We start from the raw sequence: 21062 nt of genomic DNA, 5'->3' as shown, positions 1-21062 counted from the left end.
CTCATTCATTTCCTAAGACTCTTCTTAAACATTTATGGCACCTTCTCCAGTCAGAACTGATGTCACCCACCCTTTGGTTCCCGCAACAATTTGTTATCAACTCCTTGTGGTCATAATCTGAGGCATTGTTATTGTTTTGCTTCCTTCTCTACTGAAGCAACTGGAGAACAGTGACTGTACCCAGCATAGGGGCCTGGTACTCAGTGAGGGCTTAGTAAACATTTGTGGAATAAAAATTTAATTGATGAAAATATTAATTATATTCAATCAAAACTGTAATATTCTTATGTTTTAAAATGTCTGTGAATAGAGAACTGAAGAAGATTGAGAAAAAAAGTAGATGTTAAATTTTCCTAGATCCCATAGAAGAATAAAATTTTCTTTTCTCATCTCCAGATTATCTGTTAGAATACTTCAGTGATGGTCATTTAATGAACCAAATGCCCTGGCAGCATCAAGTAGTGTTTAACTTGGGAACATTTTTCAGTTCACCAAGTGATCTAGTGCTGTAAATCCATCCTTGGATGGCTTTAATATCCTATAATAACCAATACTTCATGCTATTTTAACAGAATCTGCTTCAGACAATGGTATACAAAACTAAAGAAATTATCCATAACTTTTCATAAATAAGCAAACTCGGAAAAGGAAACTTTTGGAGATATTTTATTTCTATGATAAGGAAATCTCACATAAAAGTCTTTATCATTTCATTAATTCACAAAAAATGTTAAATCAGTTAAAATTAAAGAGAAAAGTTCACACCAAATGAAAGACTCGTTTTGTCTTCTCTTCCCCTGCAATATGAGCAAAAATATATTAAATACTAATTAAACTAATAGATGCAGTAAGTAACTGGTTCTATTATTTTATATCAGAGTAACATTGGATACATGGGAAAGTCTTCTAATAGCATTTGTTGAAGCCTTTTAAATAATCAAAAAGGATTTTCATAGTTGAGCCACTAATTTAACGTTGTGTGTATAATTTTGTTCAAGTGTTTATAAAATAAACTTTTTTTTGAATTCCATTTATTTTTAAGAGAATTAATGGCACTCTTCATGATCTATCTCATTATGGATTGATATTTCTGGAGAAACAACATTGCATTCAGGCTTGTCTGAATGTTTTGTTACCTGAAGTAATTTAAACTCCCAAAGCAGCACGAGTTTTTGAAATCAGTTTTTGTCCCTGAAAATTAATAATAAACATAATCAGATAAAGAAATGGATTATTATACCAATTGTACAGTTAACACTCTACAATCCGGGGTGAATTCATAGGTTTGTAGATTAACTAAGTTAAAAATGAAGAAATACATCTCTGATGCCAACAATCTAGGATAATAAAAGCCAGGGAGAAAACAATATTCATTCATATCAACAGTTTTTTTCTATAACAATCTCCAAATCTATGCCTATTCTCACTCAATCTTTCCCCTTCCTCTACAAATTACAAGTTATTAGAAATTAAAAGGTTTGCAGATAAAGCACTGCTACTATTTGTTCCTGTTCTCTATATCTAAATAAATGTTTTCTCAGATTAGAGAACATTAATCTTCTTGTGTCATGTTTTTCAGAAATGTTTCATATCAAATCTGTTTTACCAGTTTTATCTAAGTTGGTTATCTATGTCCCACTCCACCTGATCCCACCAAAAACACACACATATACTGATAAGTGCACACACTCAAATGCATCTAATTATATTATTTATAGAAAAACTCTACATTTCTAAATATATCTGTCTTTGGATTTTACATGGTGAGAAACGTAAAACTGACAAAAAGGCTAAGTTATAGAATATCTTTTTAAAGTATAGTGTTGCTATATTCAAATATATGTAGCAATACAAACTAAAGATTTGTAAAATTTAGTCAATTATCTTGATTGTGATAATCATTTCACAATGTATAAATATATCAAAACATCACATGTACACCCTAAACATATATAATTTGTATTTGTCAATCACGCCTCAATAAAGCTGAAAAAAGGTAATTTTTTTAAATGTTAAGTAGAATTCCCCAGTTAAAAAAAATCTAGCTAATTATCCAGCTAAAATTACTATGTAATTAAAATAACTCCTAAGTACTACTCTGCTTATGTACAAAAGCAAGCTTCTAAATGAGCTCAAAAACATTTTCTACAAATATTCTCCTAATATTCTGTTTGCATAATTAATTTGCTATTAAATCCTTTATCCATTTAGCTGAATTGATCAATTTTAGGCCAGAAACTATCTAAATTACCATCAATTATATATACATTCACTTTATGGGTCTCTCTACTAGGAAATAAATTAAAATTACTAATTCTATTAATGTATTTTAATATTATAATTCTTCCTAATATTAGGTAAGAAAATGTGATTATTTTTTAAATCTTATAAAATCCTTCAGTCTGTTTCTCAATGAAATTTAAATCTCTCTGAAAATATTTTAAAGTTATAAATTTGTAGGGTCTTCCTTTCATTATCCACTACAGAAAATTCCATAGCAAGTATTTTGAGTATGAAATGAGCTGCATGTACCTCTTCAGCAAAGCAGACTTCCTGTTCCTGGCCTTGGCAGCATTTCTCCAACAGGCCTGAGAAATCTGCAATGACAGCCTCAAGTTGTTCCTCTGTTATTTGTGGCTTTTGCTTCACAAGGTTAATGAGAAATCTGTGATTTAAAACAAAACAAAATACAAGAGAAGTCTGTTATGCAATGCTATTTTTCTACAGCCTTCCTAGTAGAGAATTTTCAGAGACTAAACCCTTACTCCATCAACCTGTCACCAGACTGACCACACACACCTTGTCTAGTACTTTCAGTAGAAAGACTGAGGCTGAAAACATGCCGTGTTCCACCAGCCTGGAGTTGTGCAGGTTATGGATGAAACACTATTTCATACTTGACCATACTTACGTGTAGTGGAAGGCAATCTCCTCCCATCCCCCAGGAATATCCTTTCCTGTCCTCTCTTCTTAACTGCGTCTTATCCACACTCAAAGATCCAGATCTCCGAATCCTGCCCATCCAGTTATCACACTCCTTATCTGGGCACTGGCAGCACTAATTGCCTGCACTACTCATTTAGCAAGCCTTTCATGTTGGACTTAGACCAGAGCAATAGAAAGTAGACCAGAGCAATAGGAAAAGCTTGCCAAAAGAGGCAACATTCCTATCATACCTTGAAACATACCTCAGACTGTGATAGAGGAAAAAAGAGAAGAATGGGTTTTCCAATGAAGGAAGACTATTTACAAAACAAGTGAGGATTAAAATGCATGGGAGTTTGAAGAACATAAGCTCCATTGACTTGCATGACCATCACCATTACAAAAGAGCTCCTACAATGAACTGAAATGTACATGTCATTTCTTAACACCCAAACTGCATGGTTGAATTAAGTAAGATGGTTATTCTCTTCAAAGTGTAAATAGTGTAAAAAAAGATTCAATGATGTGCTTCCTGTGCTTGGAATGGAAGTACCCAAATTTGCTGCAAAGATACACTCTAATTCCTCAGAATAGATTGCCCACTTTTCCTCAACCCCCAAATACATATCACAATAATAGTTACAACAGAGATTATTTTTACAAACAGGAAATTGTCCACCCTCGTCAATTTTTCTAGACCTGCTTCCCAAATGAGACTGTGAAGACACTGAGACAAAGCTATTTTCAAAGGCATTTTAAGTGCTTTGGGAGTAATGCTCTGTTAGTGAGCCCAATAGTGTTAGGTGAGTGAGGTAGAAGTCTCAGTTACTCTTTGGGGTTGTCATTCTTTTCCATGCTAGCAAGTAACAGTTTCTTACTCTTGCTTCATCGTTTGCAGCGCTACACCCTGAGCTTGGCACAGATCCTTATGGAAAATGAACTTGTCATCAGAGAATGCAGGAGGGACATATGTTTCATCCACCACCAAACTGCTGAAGCATGGCCTCCTGTTGGCATATGAAGAAGTGCAGCACTGGCCAACACCAGGGTTTACTGGAGTCGTTTCATGTCTGATACATAAGTGTCCAATAATAATGTCAGCCTGGTTAGGAGAATGAGAAAAAAAAGCAAGGAGATTGGGCATTAGTCACAAAGTTGGTTCAGTTTTTCAGAAAACTGCTGCAATAATTTCTAATGTCCAGCAATTTATAATTAATATTACAGGAAAATTTGCTATGTAGGATCATGTGACACTATATTGTAAATTCCAGCATTTACCCATTTGTTTGGGCTAAGCCTTAGCATGTAGTAGCAGATGGTCCATATGTGATGTTGAGGATAGTCATTTAGCTATTTGTGTCAGCTATTTGAAACATGCTTCCAGTTACATACACACTTCTAAAGGACAAAAATGTCTCTGCCTTTATGTTTCCCATGTGTATTTAGTTGAACTTTCCATTTTCCTTTTGATAATCACTATCTGAAGGTAAGAATAGCACAAACTTACCCCCTTTATTTACATACATATACACATGTATACACTTGCAGCTAATATATCATCCTAATTGAAAAGAAATAGGACCAATTTTGTGGGTTTTTAAGACTTTCCTAATGTAGAATCTTGCTACCTTGCCTACTTTGGAGATATTTCTTAATCACCTAGTAATAACTTGTAATAAGAAATAATATGTTTCGTTTGCACTTTATCTATCAGACTAGTGCTGTGTGAATTATGCAGATTATCTTGTTTAAAACAGTTGTCATATGAGGGTGGTATAATCTGTATTCTCAAATGTCAGATGAAAAACTCAAGCTTAATGACATAAGTTGCTTTCCCACTGTGATACAACTAAAGAATAGCGAAAGTAGAATGCAGTTGTTGGCTGGTGGCCTCCAGAACATACACTCCTGAACCATTACACCATCCTGCATCCCTGCAGCCTCCCAACATGGGGAATTCAACAAACAATTGAGGTAACGTTTAATCACAAGAGCTCTCCTTTTACTCTTAACCTTTGGGGAAAAATTTTACGACATGAAGATTAACAGCAAATAATTCTCCATTATGAAAAAGAGGAAAAGGGATAAAATAGTTAGACAATTTTGTTTGCAATTATGACTTTATAGGAAAAATATTTTTAATTCATCCTGTAATCTTATGTATGACACTAGTGACATTAGGAAGTAAAGAATATTGGCATTACTGACTCGAAAGTCATTTTACTATTCAGAACTTAATACTTATCCTGTGCTGTACCATATACTCTGCGAAAGGGAACAAATTATTCCTGATGTCATAATAATAATATTATAGTACAAAAGGTGAAAATATAAGTATGGCTAAAATAGCATGACTAATTTTGGCTAAAATAGCATGACTAATTTTAATCAATCGAAGATAAAGCTTTTTTAAAACATCAAAGTAAGTATATGAAAAAGCAGAAATTATGAGTTGAAGTTATGAATTATGAATTAAGTTATGAATTATGAGTTACATATTGGTCATTCTGTCTTTCCAATATATAAAGTTGGCTCAGATGTTGTTGACTAAACTGGCTGCACTTCTACCAGCCACCCTGGAGGAACAGGAAGCATGGCCATATGCCAGCCATCCAGAGCTGGGTTCTCACACCCCTCCAACCGTGACTAATCAAACAAGCCTCCTAAGGCCGTCTCTACATTGGTTTTTACCATCTTCCCTAGAGGGGAATTATGAGGCTGTTTCAAGTCAAACAGGGCAGAAATGAGATGGGACTAAACCAAGCAGACACTCACCGCTCCCTCGCCACAGGCCAATAGTTTGTCCTCACTGAGTTGGCAACAAGTGGCTGCTGTGGCTGCCATTTTTCTGGTGATGGCCATCAGCTCCGATGAAGTCAGCTGGGGGGCTTTCTTTGTGTAAGCAACAAGAAACCTGAAAGAAGCATTTTTTAACTAAGTCCTGCTGAGTCATTCATGAGTTTTTAGCCACCTTGCTTCTTCCCACAGACTCTTTTCTCTCATGCTAGAAGACATGAGGTCAGCTCGTTTGTTTCATTTACATGGTATTTGAACCAACTTTTGAGAGGCATTTACTCTTACAACCACTCCCTGTACTCCTATTATAGAAGCATATCACAATGAAAAAGCAAACTCCAGGCAGAAGGCTGACTTGTATTCTCAACCTCGGAGCTTCATTGATTTTAACTGTGATCTTTTGGTGCTTTAACTAGGACAGACTATGGCAGAATGGATATCTTTACTGCAAAAATTTGCACAGTATGGGGAACTTAAAGTCAATACCACAGATCAGACCTCACAGGTCATTCTTGTTGCTTCCAAAGGAGGAGAATGGGGAAGGCTACATTCTCTTCCAGAATATCGGGTAGTCAGATTACACTGACTTCCAATCTGAAATAGGAACTGAAATTAGAGTAGCTATGAAGTTGCTAATTTGAATTTATATTTCCCTTGTCTGTTAATAATTTTAATTCACTAAAAATACTGTTTACAAAAACATACGCATTTTGTAAGTAATATTCTCCTAGTTTCTGGAAGAGGCCGCAGCTTCGCTTTGCCAATGCTTGGCTCTCCTGGATGTATTTCTGTAATTCTTCTTCCTGAAAACAAAGAATTATTACATATACATTTTTCTCTTCTTGGATGCATAACTTTGTGTATAAAATTGATCAATATTATATACTATTATGAAACCAGAGATTTTTTAATATTAAATATGGTAAACTGTAAATTTTGATAATTAAAGAAAATGGATTTTGGGGAGATTAAGTTTAACACTTTATGAATCACAAAATCATTTAATGGCAAAACTCAATCTTTGAATAAATGGTTACAGTTCTTTCTGTACCAAATTCTTGCCTTTCTGAAGTTATCCAAAAATGAATAATGAATACTACCTTTATTTGTGGATCAAAGAACTTTTGGTTAACATTTTTATTTCTACACTTGATCTTAGCCAAAAGGCTGAGAAACGATTAACATTTTTATTTCTAAAGCAAGCCACTAGCTGCTGACTGCTAGTTAATAACAGCTTAATATCTAGACAACGAATTAATAGATATAACTGGCTAACAACTAGTTAACAACTAGAGGCTTTCAAACAGCAGCATTTTTAACAGATGATATCAATCCAGTTTTTCATACTCCCCTAAAATTCTAGAGCAACTTACTCCTTTATCTTGGCATTCAAGAGGGTTTTCAGTCTGGAAACACTTCTCCAATAACTCCTGGTATCCTTTAGCAACTCTTAGAATTACTGAGACAGCAAGCTGAGGATGTCTTCTTGAATATTCATGAACAAAACTGAAATATGTGGAGAAAAATATTTCAAGTTATTGGAACTAAGAGACAAAAGGAGCCATCACTTCTCCAGTTATTCCTATATAATATGGCAGGTAGAAGTTAAATTCAAATAAATAAACCTGAAAATCAAATATGATTTGAATTATATGAATGGCAAAACTGTTAATACAGACCGTGATCCTTCAAATTGTCCTGTAAAATGGCTTTTTGTTTTCTCCTGCATCTCTCTATTTGACTTTTCAATTATGGACTTTATATTCATTTATTCAACAAATATTTTTCCAGTGTTTACTCTTTGCTAGCATTGCTTTAAGCAGAATGGATTCAGTGATGTGTAAGATAAATACCTGCCCTCTGAAAAGCACACATTATAGGGAGGCAGAACAAATAAACAAGAAATAGGTCATCTCATTTCAGTTAGCGATGAATCAATGAAAATAAATAAAGATGAAAAAGAGAAAAAAGGATGATACCCAAGGTGGAGAGGCCAGTAACTTTGTGTGTGGTCAAGAAAATTCTCTCTAGGCAGCTGATATCAGAACAGAGATCAGCTGAGTGAAAGAAGCCATGCAAGTATCTGGGGGAAGATCATTCCTGGCTGAGAAAATTCTACTGCAAAGAACCTTTGCAACTGGAGAACTGCTTCTATTAAACAATTAGATTTAGATGTGCATGGATGTGTAAACTTAAAGGTAATTCTTGACTTTACTAACTGTATTCCCAGATTATAGGATTAGTTCTGTCACCAATAAGTTGTCACTATGTGTCTCTTAAATCTGAACTTTATTCTAGCTTACATAATTTTATTTAGCAGTGCAAACAATGTGTGACTGTTTAATTTTAATGCAATAATAGAGTAATATCTTCAGGCAATAGTAAAGAGAAAATTGGACCATTATTTTTATTACTATGTTAGAATCAGACTTTTAAATCTAGAAAGACCCTTGGAAATTATCAAGTATAATGCCCTAAGTGCTGCACAAATCCCTCCTCTAATAGTGTCCATAGTTACATACTATACAATGAAGGAAAACGTATGAACTTGATTGCTTTCTTCCCTTAAAGGCAAATAGAGTGAGAACATGACCTATCAATTGTATTAAAACAAACTACTGTACTGCAAATGTCTCTAAACATGTTTTGATTTTCTTAAAAAATATAAAGCATGTATTTAATACATAGCCAATAAGCTGTTCCTATAAAAGATCTATCTAGCATTATCTATTGTGTTATCTCTTGGAGAAAAGTTTTTTTTTTTAACATGCGTAGCAAGAGTTCATTCTTAATCATGAACTCTTCTTATTACAAAAATATCCATATCCTACTTGAGAGTTCAGTGGCGGCCTTGATATGAGTAATCTTTACAGGATGACAATACTTCTGATTCCAGAGAAATTGATGTGAAATAAAATTCAGCTTCATAAGCAAAGCACTTAATGAGTCACAGTGGTGAACGCTTCACCGTTATACACCAAATCCCATTACTTATTCCCTGGTTATCTACTGAAATCTATTTTGGCTCAGAACATTCTAGCCAAATATCCTCACATATTGAACTCAAAAACTGTAATCATCACTCTCCATTTCAACAGCGCAAATCTGTCAGCCACATAATCATTTTTACTTGTATGAACATACATTTACAGAGTGTGTTACCTTGCCAAGAAGATATTTTTTTCCCCTGAAGAAAATTGGTTAAAATCTCTGTCTCCTAAAAACCTGCTTAGATTTGGAGATAGACCTTCAGGTTTTTCATCATTTTCTGCATGAATTATACATTGACCACGTTCCAGTGTGGTCAGTTTGCAGCATTCTGTTATTTTGTTTGACAGAGTGTCTTGTTGAGAACATATGTAGGACATAATTTTTTCCTGCAACAGGGAAAATAAAGTATAAGTTTTAAAGATTTATTCTTTAATAAAGGATCTCAAAGCCAGCTTTAGAAAAAGGAAGAAAGGGAAGGGAGGGAGGGAGAAGGGAACAAAGAAAGAAGGAAAAAAGGCCAGGAAAGAAGGAAGGGGAAAACGAAGTAGGGATGGGGGAAGGAGGAAGGAAAGAAGAAGACAGAAGACATTTTAACTTGTCTCCCATTTTAGTGCTTTCTCCCCACTTTTGCCTCTTCTCATTCCTTTCCACTTACCTGTTTGTTCAATTCTTCTTTCCATAGTTGTAAGTTAAACCCTATGTTATTTTAATTAAAAACCTTTACAAATAAGAGGGAAATGTACTCAAATAAAATAGGATGCATGTTGCTATATATATTTCTATTAGCATTCAAACTTGCCACTAAACAACACTTGCAACTGATGTCATAACATAGAGAGCAAACTTTCTGCTCCATGAGAAATTCCGTAAGAATGATAATCATCTTTATCAGAATATACTGCAGCGACTGACTATGACCTTCAGAGGGCAGTCTATAGATAATAAAATGGCAATGCACCTAAGTGGCCAGAGAAAGGCAGAGCTTACATATACCTGTCATGGGACTGAAAATTCTGTACATTCTCAGCAAAGACAATTAGAACCCATTATTCAGCTGTCAAAATCCAACTTACATATCATACTGAAATTAATGTTTCCACTTTAAAGGAAAACGGTGGTTATGAGCTCCAAAAATTGAAAAAACTAACTTTTTAAAAATGACAATGAGAAACAGTAAAATTGTCAGTTCAAAATGGGAAAACTGAGCTCAAAGAAAAACAAAATATTTCTTGTTGGTTTTCCTAGTATGCGATACTTCCAGAAGAAAAACAAGTAAAGTAGTACAGTCGCCTGTCAGGCTGCCTCCTCCCACTTGTTCCCCAGCTCCTCAGGGACTGTCACTCTCAGGCCTCCCCTGCAGCCTCGGCTTCTTGCTGACTTCAAGCATCTCAGCTGAATTGCCATCGGAGTGGGCTGAAATGAGCATTTTATCTTCACTTTCAGCCTTCTAGAAACCATAGTCCAGTGCTGGTTATCAAGCCATTTGAGTACTTAAGAGCAGTAATTTTTAAGCTCCTTGGATTTTAATCTCTTTGGTGTGTCATGGGGCCCATAGAGAGAGAGTAATCTGAGGGTCAACGGTCCTCTCTTGTAATATCTAGGAAGTCTAGGGTTAGCCAAAATAAGCCAATGCCACACTGCTTAAGTCACCACTGACTACAGCACACTCAAGAAACTGTTGCTGGGTTTTTTAAATTTTGTTTTCTAATTCTCCGAGACCCCTTTATTCACACTTCTCTTTGGCATGGCTAACTTTTTACCTTGTAGGACAGTTTCTTGTGCTATTTTCATTGTATTCGTTCATTTAACAAACTATTATAGAGTGCCTTCCATGTGCCAGGCATTGTGCTATGGAGATAACAGTAAACCAAGGCAGTCCCTAACTCCAAGGAGGTCACTGTCTTATCTCTCCTATCAGACTGTGAATTCCTCAAGGTCAGCCTATGCTTTTACAACAAGTGTCTGTCATAGTGCTAGCAGATAGAAAGTATTTAATATATATTTATTTGTCAAATGAAAGAATAAATGAATGAAAAAATAAATACATTAAAACTTAGTTTCCTCCCGTCCTCCAAGTAACTATGTAGAAGCCTTCTGAGAAGTTCCCATGGTTTTTTTAGAAGTAAGAAATAGATGGGCCTTGGTTTCACAAAAAGGGGTATAGCTAAAGTGAAAGCCAGGATCAACAAAAGATGGTTTAAGTTTTACTACCAAGAAGTCTGCAAATTTAAGGAGTCACCTAGTTTACATACTCTGTAACCAATTCAAGTCAAACAACCTTCTCCCTTTTAGAATGAGACAAAAAGAAAGAAAAGGGAGTGAAAGTCATCTTTTTTAAGAAGCGAGACTCTTCACCCCATCCTGCAGACAATCCAGCACGTCTCCTCTGCAACAGTGCTCATGTACGTGGGCCACATCCAGGACTAATTTCTGGATTTCAGTAAAATTAACTTTGGTAAACTTCTGACTCAGTTTAGTAACAGTTCTAGGGAAAAAAAGAAATTAGAAATTAATTTCTTGGTTATCTGTCAAAATAAAATAGAATTTATAGAGTATTACTACAGTAGAAGTTTCAAAGAGAAACAACTGAAATTCCCTTGTTGTTTAAAAAGAAAAGGAAACATGTTTTAAGGCTTGATTCCAGCTGTGTCTTTCAAGGTGGTAGCTCTGTAAATTGTGAGCTGGTCCCACAAATGGTTTAGAAGTAATTTCTCTTTTCCTAAAACATGTCTTAAGAAGTAAAGGTACATTATTTTTGCCATTCAACCCTGATGCTGAGCATTTGTATTGAGTGGACATAAAACTTGAAAAGGATAAACGATTAAGAAACGGAAAATTTTCATGGAAATGAGAACCATTTTTTACTGGGGTAAAAAATACTTCTGAGAATCCAGGAAAGGAGGCGTATGTGCAAATCAATGAAATGGGACAAGAAAGTGGAGCAGATTAAACATTTCAGGCATACCAGTGTGCCAAGAGAGTAATGTGGCCAAAAAAGAAGTAAGAAATAAAAATTCTGGTCTCCTCTGCATATTTCATTAAATTTTAAGAGTTGTCTTTGTAAAACCACTGCTCCTAGAGAAAATAGTGTTACTCCTGCTTCTGATAAAGATGGATCTTCTCTATAAATTTAGACCACTTAGCTTTCACTTATGGATAGCAAATGATAAGGTTATTATAATACTATCTCAATTTCTGTTTTATTACTAAGAAAAATTTTTTAAAAGTAGGTCATAAATTAATCTTTCAATTTCTAATTGAGTTGGAGGGTAGTTAAGGCATAAATCTGACTTCTTACAAGAAGAAATTTCAGTCTTTAGAACTAATTCCGTTACTAAAAACTTCATTCTAGATTTCCATTGTCTACAATATGTTTTAACGTGTTATTTAACCAAACAGCAATCAAATAAACTCTGAATATATATACTTACTACTATTTGATTAGCAGCTCAGATATTTTCATATACTAGAAATGTTTCATCATAAAAGAGTTGACGAGTACTTTAAGTAAGTTATGTAATTTAAAATGTTCTTTTCTCCTGACACTAGATTCTAATATTATTTCCTCAAGGGAATATTTTTATGGGAAGCAATAAATGCTATAAAGAGCCTTACAGAAGATTAAGAAACACAATTAATGTAAAGAATTTCTTGTTAAGGCAAAAGTTTTAAATGATAGTCAGTGAAAGCTGACTTATTTTGTAGAAGAGCTAGAAAAATATAGTCTAGTGATGAGGTATAATTTGATGGCAGACCAGAACTTAAGTGTCTTAAAGAACAGGTAAATATCATACATTTTAAAAGTCTTTTCTATGTATTATCTCAGCTAGGCTTTAGTAAGTGTTAAACTGACTTATCCGTTAGCTTCCTTCTGATCCTAAGAGTTCATGGTTCTAATCCCGTTAGCCCTCATCAAAGGGGTCACAAAGTGGTCTTCATTCTCTAAAACAGCAACAATTAGAAAAATGAACCCAAATTGCACAATGGTAGTTCTATAGCTCTCACCCTCTTCCCTAGATAGAAATTGAACTTACATGGCTTGGAAAGTTCGGGTCCCAAAATTTTTCATTACTGCACATGCATGTTGATTTAGCAAGCTGCTTTCTCTTAATTCTTTTGTAACTGTTGCTTCCTAGATGTAGAGGAAACAAGATGTCATGAAAGCATATACTAACATTTTCTTTACTAGCTCTAATATTTAGAAAAACAACAAGTATAGGTAAAATGAAATTCCATAAAATATGTTTTTTATTAAAAATTATAAATGTCATACATTATTGCAGAATATTATTGACTCATTTATTCCTTTAGGTTAGTTTATACGCATCTGCGCCAGACAAATTTACTCAAAATACCTTGAAACAAAAACATAACTTTTATACTGGGGATCATAAATGAACAACTGTACTTTTAAACAGCTTAAAGACAAATTGAAGCCTGCTAATTTCTTAAATGTCTTCTCAGTTACAAAAAATACAATTGTATCACAGCTTGACTCTGAGAGTAGTCACAGTTCTTAGGAAATTTTTGTTACAGGACTGCTGGTAGCAAGTAGTTAATGGTGGCTATTATTCTACCTCTCTAAACCTAAAAAAATATTTTCTTCTCTAAACCTCTTTCCTGGTTTGTTAAAGGACAAAAATACTTACACCTCAAATTTGTTCTAACGTTTAAAAAAACAGTGAGTATAAAGCATTCATCATAGTTATTCTTCATTTTTTCTCTCTCCTCTGCTCCTCCTTTTCTGTTTTCTTTCACTTACTCCTTCCCATTTATAGCACCCTCTCTTTCTCTTTCTCTCTTTCTCTCTGTCTTTCCTTCTTTATCCCATCAAACTCACTTCCTTAATCATAAAATTATTGTTGACTTAATGAACAGATAATAAAAACCAGCAAATCCAGTTTTGTTCACAGGAAGAATATCAGACTGCTGAACTATTCCTCTATTCCAAAAATGATACTCTCCACATTAAGCACGTTTTCATTTTTAACTTTGTTTTGTTTTAATGAGTCATAGTCAGACTACAGTATTGGTTCAGATATCCACGCAAATATGATACCTTTGTTTGGAAGCATTCAACTGCATTTTCAGCTTTGCAGCAAGATGGAATTATTTTGTCATAGCGAGCAGCCCAAAGAAGAATTGTAGGTGCATACAGGAAGGGATGCCTTCTTGCTATCTCATAAATGAATCTGTGAAATAAAATAGAGCTAGAAGATTTATAAACACCTAAAAATAGGACTACTACTGCTTGGAACTGGACTCTGGGATTTATTTAAAGATTCAAATAACAACAACAACAAAATGCATTTGACTTTGTCTTTACTGTGTTTCTTAGGGGAAAATCATCATATTTTTTCCACATGTTGTCAAAATTTTCCTCACTAAAGATCCTGGGGGGAAAAAATATCTGACAGATGGTACCAGATTCTATTATGAGAAGAAAATAGGCAGACATGCTAACCATGATTCTTATTAAAAGGTCCTTTTCAATAAGCCTACTCAGATATGTTTCAGGGATCAGCAAAGCCAGACTTCTGCTAAGTGCAACAGAAAGATGGACATTTTATCCCTTGTCAGTGCAGAATGGTGTTATGCACCTGGATAGTCACCATAGCAGAGATGTTCTAAGGGCAATCTCTCTATTTATCTGGTTTAGGAAGTAACATGGAAGGCAGAAGTGCTGAAAAGTTACATACAGGCTTCTCCAACAGAGAACCTGGGATCAAATGTACTAGCTGTGTGCCCTTAGCCAGTTGTTTTAGCCTTCCAACTTTCAATTTCCTATCAACAAAATGGGGGAAAGAAGAAGAATGAAGAGGAAGAGGAGAAGGAGGCTTCAAAGTTTGTTTGTGAGTGTTAATCTGATCCTCTGTGCAAGCAGACATGTTTCCACAACATCCTAAGTGTTCAGTAAACCTTTGCCATGTGTGTGTATCTTGACCATGCTTGACCATGCTTGGATCTCTAACTTTTATTTCTAGGCAATTTGGTGAACACAAAACACCAATATATGGCTCTGGAAAGCACCAGTTTTGTGCAATACTAATATATTCTTGAACAAGGTAAAATCGAGAGTAGAATGGGTAAAAAGAAAAAAAAAGGTGTATATCTCTCAAGGGACTAATGGAACCTCTAGTAGGTTTCTCCTGTGGTCTGCACTACATCTAGCGTGCTATGGAAACAAAGTTACACTGAATGTTGCTCTCCTAATTACCTTGCCTGGGACCTCAGCAGACACAACACCAAAGAAACATTATACCTCTTACTGGGAGCACATGAGTACATTGCAAAAATACTAAATTAGGCTTGCCATTGCTGTGTTTCTGAGGTTTGCATCTACCTTTAAACTGGATCCTTACTTGTTCATGAATGTCTCCCTGTCTTTTTCATATGCTTCACAACTCGTGACAGGTTCTGGAACTTGGAAAAGTGGGATGGACGCTGGAGTGGGCTTTTTGTGTGCAAGAAAACAGTTATGTCTTCCCTCTTCACTTTGGCTGCAGCAGTCTGAAAGTCCGTACTTTTCCAAAATTTCTTTCTCATGGCAAAGTTCTTCCAGAAAGGCAGGTAGCTATAAGAAATATGTTATGTTTGGTGAAAGAAAACTAACTTTGCTTTAAAAATCTACAAGACACATGAAACATTTTCTAATGTCTAAAATCAGAACTATAGATTCTGAAAAATTTTCCATACAAATTCTAATGTATTTTGTTTCAGCCTGATGAAATAGATTTTTTTGCTGCCTTATGGAAAATGAAACTTTAATGTCCAAACAATAAAAGGAAAAAAGCCATGCAATCTCTTGTTTCTCTTTCCCAATTTTGAATTATTTTATTTTTCCTTTTTGTGTTATCAAAAATTTGGACTAGGATATATAAGCTTTTATAAATCTATAAACCATGTTTCATGGACACAGGGAGGGAAACAGCACACACTGGGGCCTGTCAGGGAGTGGAGTGCAGGGAGGGAGAGCATTAGGAAAAATAGGTAATGCATGCTGGGCTTAATACCCAGGTGATAGGTTGGTAGGTGCAGCAAACCACCATGCCACATGTTTACCTATGTAACAAACCTGCGCATCCTGCCCATGTACACCAGAACTTTAAATTTAAATTTAAATAAAAAAAGAAACTGAGCAAAATAATATTTTCATGATTCTCATTAAAGATGTAACTTTTGGAATTGCAAATACGTATGTATATATTATGGTATATGCATACATATATATACACACACACACAGACATACCACATCTCAGATATAAATGTTCATTTTACATGCCATCCTTACAAGACAATAAAAAACTGCATATTATTTTCAATTATAAATAAAAATGATTTTGAAATGAAATAATGATTTTTTTAAAAAACACTTTTCTTGGTCATAATTACATATTTAGCTAAAATGTTTTAAAATGTATGTGCTTCCTCCTCTGTGACTTTACTCTTACCAAACTCAGATGACAGCACCAATATTCCACAGAAAGCATCTGAGGAATACATGTGTTCCATGCATCTGAGGGAACTTTTATGTAGCTTTTATAGCTGCTACAGTAATATTTAGAGAATCTTGGAAAGCTTACATAAGATTTCTAATTCCCAATCCTCATTTAAAAGACATACCTTTGAATTTACAAGAATAAATCAGTGATCTGTAACATTACCTTGAACCTCTAATTGGTTGCAAAGTTGCAATAGATAATGTATTCTGTGTTTTTTATACACATTTTGAAAAGATTATCAGAACAAGACAAAAATAGAGATGGAAAACAGAAATTTTTGTCAGTTCATAAATTTCAAAGTTGGAAAGTACTTAAACTATATCCTTAAAAGGGCATCTCTTCTATGATATTCCAGGTACATTGTCTTTCAGCCACCTAATTAACCCCACCATAACAGAGTATTCTCTGGGCATGTTGTTTTATAATTGGAGAGTTCTAATCATTATAAAGTTTGTTTCTATGTTGAGATAAAATAAATAACAATAAATATTATTTGTTGAGCTTCTACATTGAAATATCCTTATACTAAGAAAAGTACTTAGTGTTTATCTAAAATTCAGATTGAACCGGGTATTATGTTTTGTTGTTGTTTGCTAAACCTGGCAACCCTAACGATGTGCTATGCATCTTACATTCACTATAATTATAGTGTAATGAAGCTACTAAGACTGTCAATTTTAAGCCAGATGGTCTAGTTCAAATCCCGGCTCTGCCATTTGGTGGTTCCCTTAAGAAAGTTACTTAAATTCTCTGCGCCTCAGCTTCCTCAATTGGAAGATTAGCATCTGTCTTCAAGGATTATTTTAAATGTTTAATAAATAAATATAGGTAAGCAAAGCTGATATCCTGCCCAGAAGCCCCAGCCAGCATCTCTTGACTCACTGGACAACCATTCTGATTCGTCAGTGCTATCTATCCACTATGTCGTAAAATACTTTTATTATCAATATACACATTATGCTCCCTAGAATAATGCCAGTCACATTGTGTGTATAATAAAAGTTAGCTACTATTACTGTTATATCAATTTCCATGCTAACTCTGAAGTGGGAGCTATTATCATCCTTTATTTTATAGATAAGAATACTGAAGCTCAAAAAGGTTAATATGCCCATAGTCATCAAGATAATCTTATTTCAGAAACTTAGCTCTTAGTCATCATATTTATATGGTCTCTTTATAATAGCTACCTATTGTTCTCTTCTGCCCTCTTTAGCAATTCAGAATGAATCTAATCCCTCTTTCATACAATAGCTCTTCAAATATTTAAATGCATTTTTCACTGCTATTTTTGTATCTTCTCTTCAGCATGCTAAATTTTTGTCAAATATCACAATGCTTTTTTAAAATTATTCACTCACCTGGTTTTCTAAACACCCTGCAGACTGTTCATCTCCAGTGGGTTTCTCAATTGCAGTCAATGCATCTTTCACCATTTTGCTTACTTCCTTGTAAGTGGCTTCTTGAACAAACTGGGCAAAAAATATGGTAGCCCTGAAACAAAAATACGTGTGCATCCTTAAGGAACAGACCTGTAGCAAGCTTATTTTTCTCAAGTATAGTTATTCGTTTGTTTGTTTTGTTTTCTATTTATGTTGTAATCTGTTTTGACATTTGATTTGTAAAATTATGTAAAATTAGCTTCTAGGTCATCCGAGAAGAAACTTTAGTGTTTTTCTTGTTTTCTTTTGCCATAAATATACATATAGATGTTAAAGGCTAAAATAAGTGGATTTCCCATAAGAGTGGTTTCTCCTTCTGTGACCGTCCATCTACTGTAATGTACCCATAATCGAGGGTATCTGTATTCTTTATGGTTACTTTTAAATTTAAGCAAAAAACAATTGGTAATTAGACAGACCTCTAACAGTGTCTATTCCCAGTATGATCAAGGTCTAAAACCCAAGACTACAGTGCTCATGGATTGACTCAAAGCAATCCTTATGCAGATTTGGATGTGCAAGGAGTAACAGCAACACACTACTTTAAATTCTTTGTTAGAAATTTTAAAAATGTGGAATGGAAAGACATCCAAGAGACTAACATACGCTCCACAAATAACAGAAAATAGAATATTTTATCACCTATGGTTTGCTGCTAAGATTTAAATAGTATACAGAAAAGAAAACATTATAATATCACCCTGTTGGTACTCATGAGAAAAATTCCTGAATTAGTATATGGCTGTCACTGATCTGACACTAATCTTCAGTTTCTAAAATCTGATTTGATTTGACTCATGGGATTTCAAGGAATCGAAAGGTTAATGTCGAAGACATCAGTCAACAGTTTAACCAATATCAACTTGATATTCAGTATGAGTAACCTTTCTTCAAATTGTCCAAATTGTTTTTGTGCTTTTAAGAACTCACGGGGTACCCAATTTTATTTAAGTATTTACTTATCCTTGCTTTACACATTTAAAGTACATTTATATAAGCAAAACTTACAGGTCAGTTAAATTTATCTCTGCAGCACATTGGTAAGAATCCAATATGGAAGCTGGAAAGCAAAATAAACTTTATGAAACGTGTTTTCAACTGCAACCAGGAAAGTAATCATTGTTACATACGAATGTTTGTACTTCAGTTAGAACTGTACAGTTTCAGAACTGAAAGAACATTAGGGATAACCTAAGCATCTTAATTTTATACTTGAGTAAACTAGGAAACTAAGGAATGAAGTTAACAAGCATAATTTATAGTAGACCTATCACTAAAATCCAGATTTTGTCTTCCAGTTGTTTGGTTTTTCCCTGTACTGTAGTGCTGTAATTGTCCTGAAAGTCAAATGGTTAAAAATATATTTCAGGCATTCTTTTGAACATAGTTATACTACAGTTTGCCATTCATATCCCAGTCACAATGTTTCTTCTTCAGACCATCAAATAATGACCCATTTTTCTGTATTAAAAATAAAGATTTTACCTATTTTACTAGTCTGAGGGAGTTTATGTGAAGGAGCATACTTCTGGCTTCTTTACATACAAAATTTTATTTCTATTCACATATATGTACATATGTGTATATATATATATAATTTTTCAAAGTTAATATGCATACCAATTAAATAAATGTGTAAAAATTAATTCAATGTGAAACATACAAACCATTCATCCATTAAACACTGCTGTAATTTTGTAAACCTCTTGCAAAGTTACAAGTTTATCTTTCATTTAAATATATGCATCAGTTAAATATTTTTTCTCCATGTGGAATAATAAATATAAAAAAGAAATCAAGACAAATTAATTAATGCAAATTTTATAATTTAAAAAATTTTTATAGAGAGAAAAGACAAGAAAAACACAAAATATCTCACCTATTCCATATTCATTTCTATGCAGTGTTCTGGATTCAGTAAGATTTAGTAGGAAAATTAAAAAAATTGATTCCACCCACTTCATGGTTGCTAGTTATTTTGTTATTGGCAGTGGTGGAAGCAGAATATGGAAAATCGTGCTGAAATTCTTTTATACTCTTTTCAGGCAATGCCTGTTAACTAGTAACCTTTTGTTGGTATATCTGTTACTTTATGGTATTTCCTTAGGTTGAAAATGGGACATTTGCCAATAATTAACAGCATAGCGGTTATTTGTATTTTATGTTCAAGGACACAGACCTCTTTGGGGCAGAAAAAAAACTTGCAAACTTATTTTATTTTGCAAATATAACAAATATTCTCCTCAAACTACAGAATATTCAAAGAGATGACTTGTCCCTAAGTTGCAGAATAATTAATTCCTCTCAAATTAAGTTAATGAAGCCATAAAGAAAAGAAACCAGATTTGGTATGCAATTCATCTAAATACATTAATTCTTTAAAACTATTAGAGGCCTATCATATGCCAGGCACACAAGACATTGTCTGACCAATTCAGACTCTTCATTTTGCAAATATAACAAATTTTCTCAAACTACAGAAAATTCAGAGATGACTTGTCCCTAAGTTGCAGAATAATAAATTCATTTCAAATTATCATTGCTTGATAATTATGTTGTCATTGTTTAGCTCAGAAACACTTTTCACTTAATATGTATGTCAATAAGGTACATTTTAAAGTATTTAGTATGCGATGTATGGCTTAACATAGAAAACTTAGAGCACAAGCCCTAATAAACCAAGTCCTATAATAATTTTATTTGCACATGTATCTTTATGAAGTGGGTCAGCTGCATCATTCACTTAGCAACTCAAGATGATGATGTTAATACTAAACGATGGATGCTAAGAGTGGTTCACCTCCTATCATCCCTGCCTATGAGGGTTCCCAATCTTGGCTACACGTTAGAATCACTGAGGGAACTTTCTGAATTCCCAATGCCTAGTCTGTAACCCAGACCAGTCAAATCAGATCTGTGGAGCTGAGACCCAGGCACCAGTATTTTCTAAAGCTTCACAGGTGTTTCATTATTCTAAAGGTAAGATTATAAAATCAAATAACCCACACCAGGAAATAAATTAATATGGTACATTCATAAAGCAGGGTGATATACAGCCATCAAAATAACTTTGTGGAAGAATATTTAATGAAATGGAAATATGCTTATAATATATTGTTAACTGAAAAACAGGACAAAACAATATATGGAGAGTGGCCTCATTTGTGTATCATTGTACCTTCTCTGTACTCCTCCCACACTCTAAAAACAGTGTTGAATAAAAGACAGAAATAATGGACAACAAAGTTTTAACATTGGGTTTCTCTAGATGGTGAGATAAGTGAATTTAATTCTATCTCTCTCTCAAAACTTCTTCAATGAAAGAGCAGTATGCAATTTTAAACATAAAATTTTTAAATAAGCTAAGTCTAAGTACAGTACTTAAAAAATAGATCACACTGCAA

General features: G+C 34.1%; 1 protein-coding gene across 1 annotated transcript; it reads right to left on the bottom strand.

The window, feature by feature from the left end:
• Positions 1-253: 253 nt before the first annotated feature.
• On the bottom strand, positions 254-19664 carry AFP (alpha fetoprotein). The gene is made up of 15 exons (XM_054485671.1): positions 19538-19664; positions 18667-18718; positions 17578-17710; positions 15075-15286; positions 13772-13904; positions 12747-12844; positions 11068-11197; positions 8884-9098; positions 7095-7227; positions 6427-6524; positions 5701-5839; positions 3804-4027; positions 2533-2665; positions 1137-1191; positions 254-797 (listed from the first exon to the last, which is right to left on the bottom strand). Exons 1-14 carry the CDS (start codon positions 19620-19622, stop codon positions 1147-1149), a joined length of 1830 nt encoding a protein of 609 aa, XP_054341646.1. The 5' UTR covers positions 19623-19664; the 3' UTR covers positions 254-797; positions 1137-1146.
• Between the last annotated feature and the right edge of the window lie 1398 nt (positions 19665-21062).

The sequence above is a fragment of the Pongo pygmaeus genome, chromosome 3 (assembly GCF_028885625.2).
Source record: "Pongo pygmaeus isolate AG05252 chromosome 3, NHGRI_mPonPyg2-v2.0_pri, whole genome shotgun sequence".
NCBI classification, from domain to species: domain Eukaryota; kingdom Metazoa; phylum Chordata; class Mammalia; order Primates; family Hominidae; genus Pongo; species Pongo pygmaeus.
This window is presented reverse-complemented; position numbering and strand designations above follow the sequence as displayed.

Coding starts and splice junctions, on each gene's coding strand:
- AFP (XM_054485671.1), bottom strand. CDS start 19,622: ATGAAGTGGGTGGAATCAATTTTTTTAATTTTCCTACTAAATCTTACT. Junction 11,198..12,746: donor ACCCGAACTTTCCAAGCCAT/GTAAGTTCAATT, acceptor TTTTTTCCCTAG/AACTGTTACTAAACTGAGTC. Junction 7,228..8,883: donor AAAAATATCTTCTTGGCAAG/GTAACACACTCT, acceptor CACATATTTCAG/TTTTGTTCATGAATATTCAA.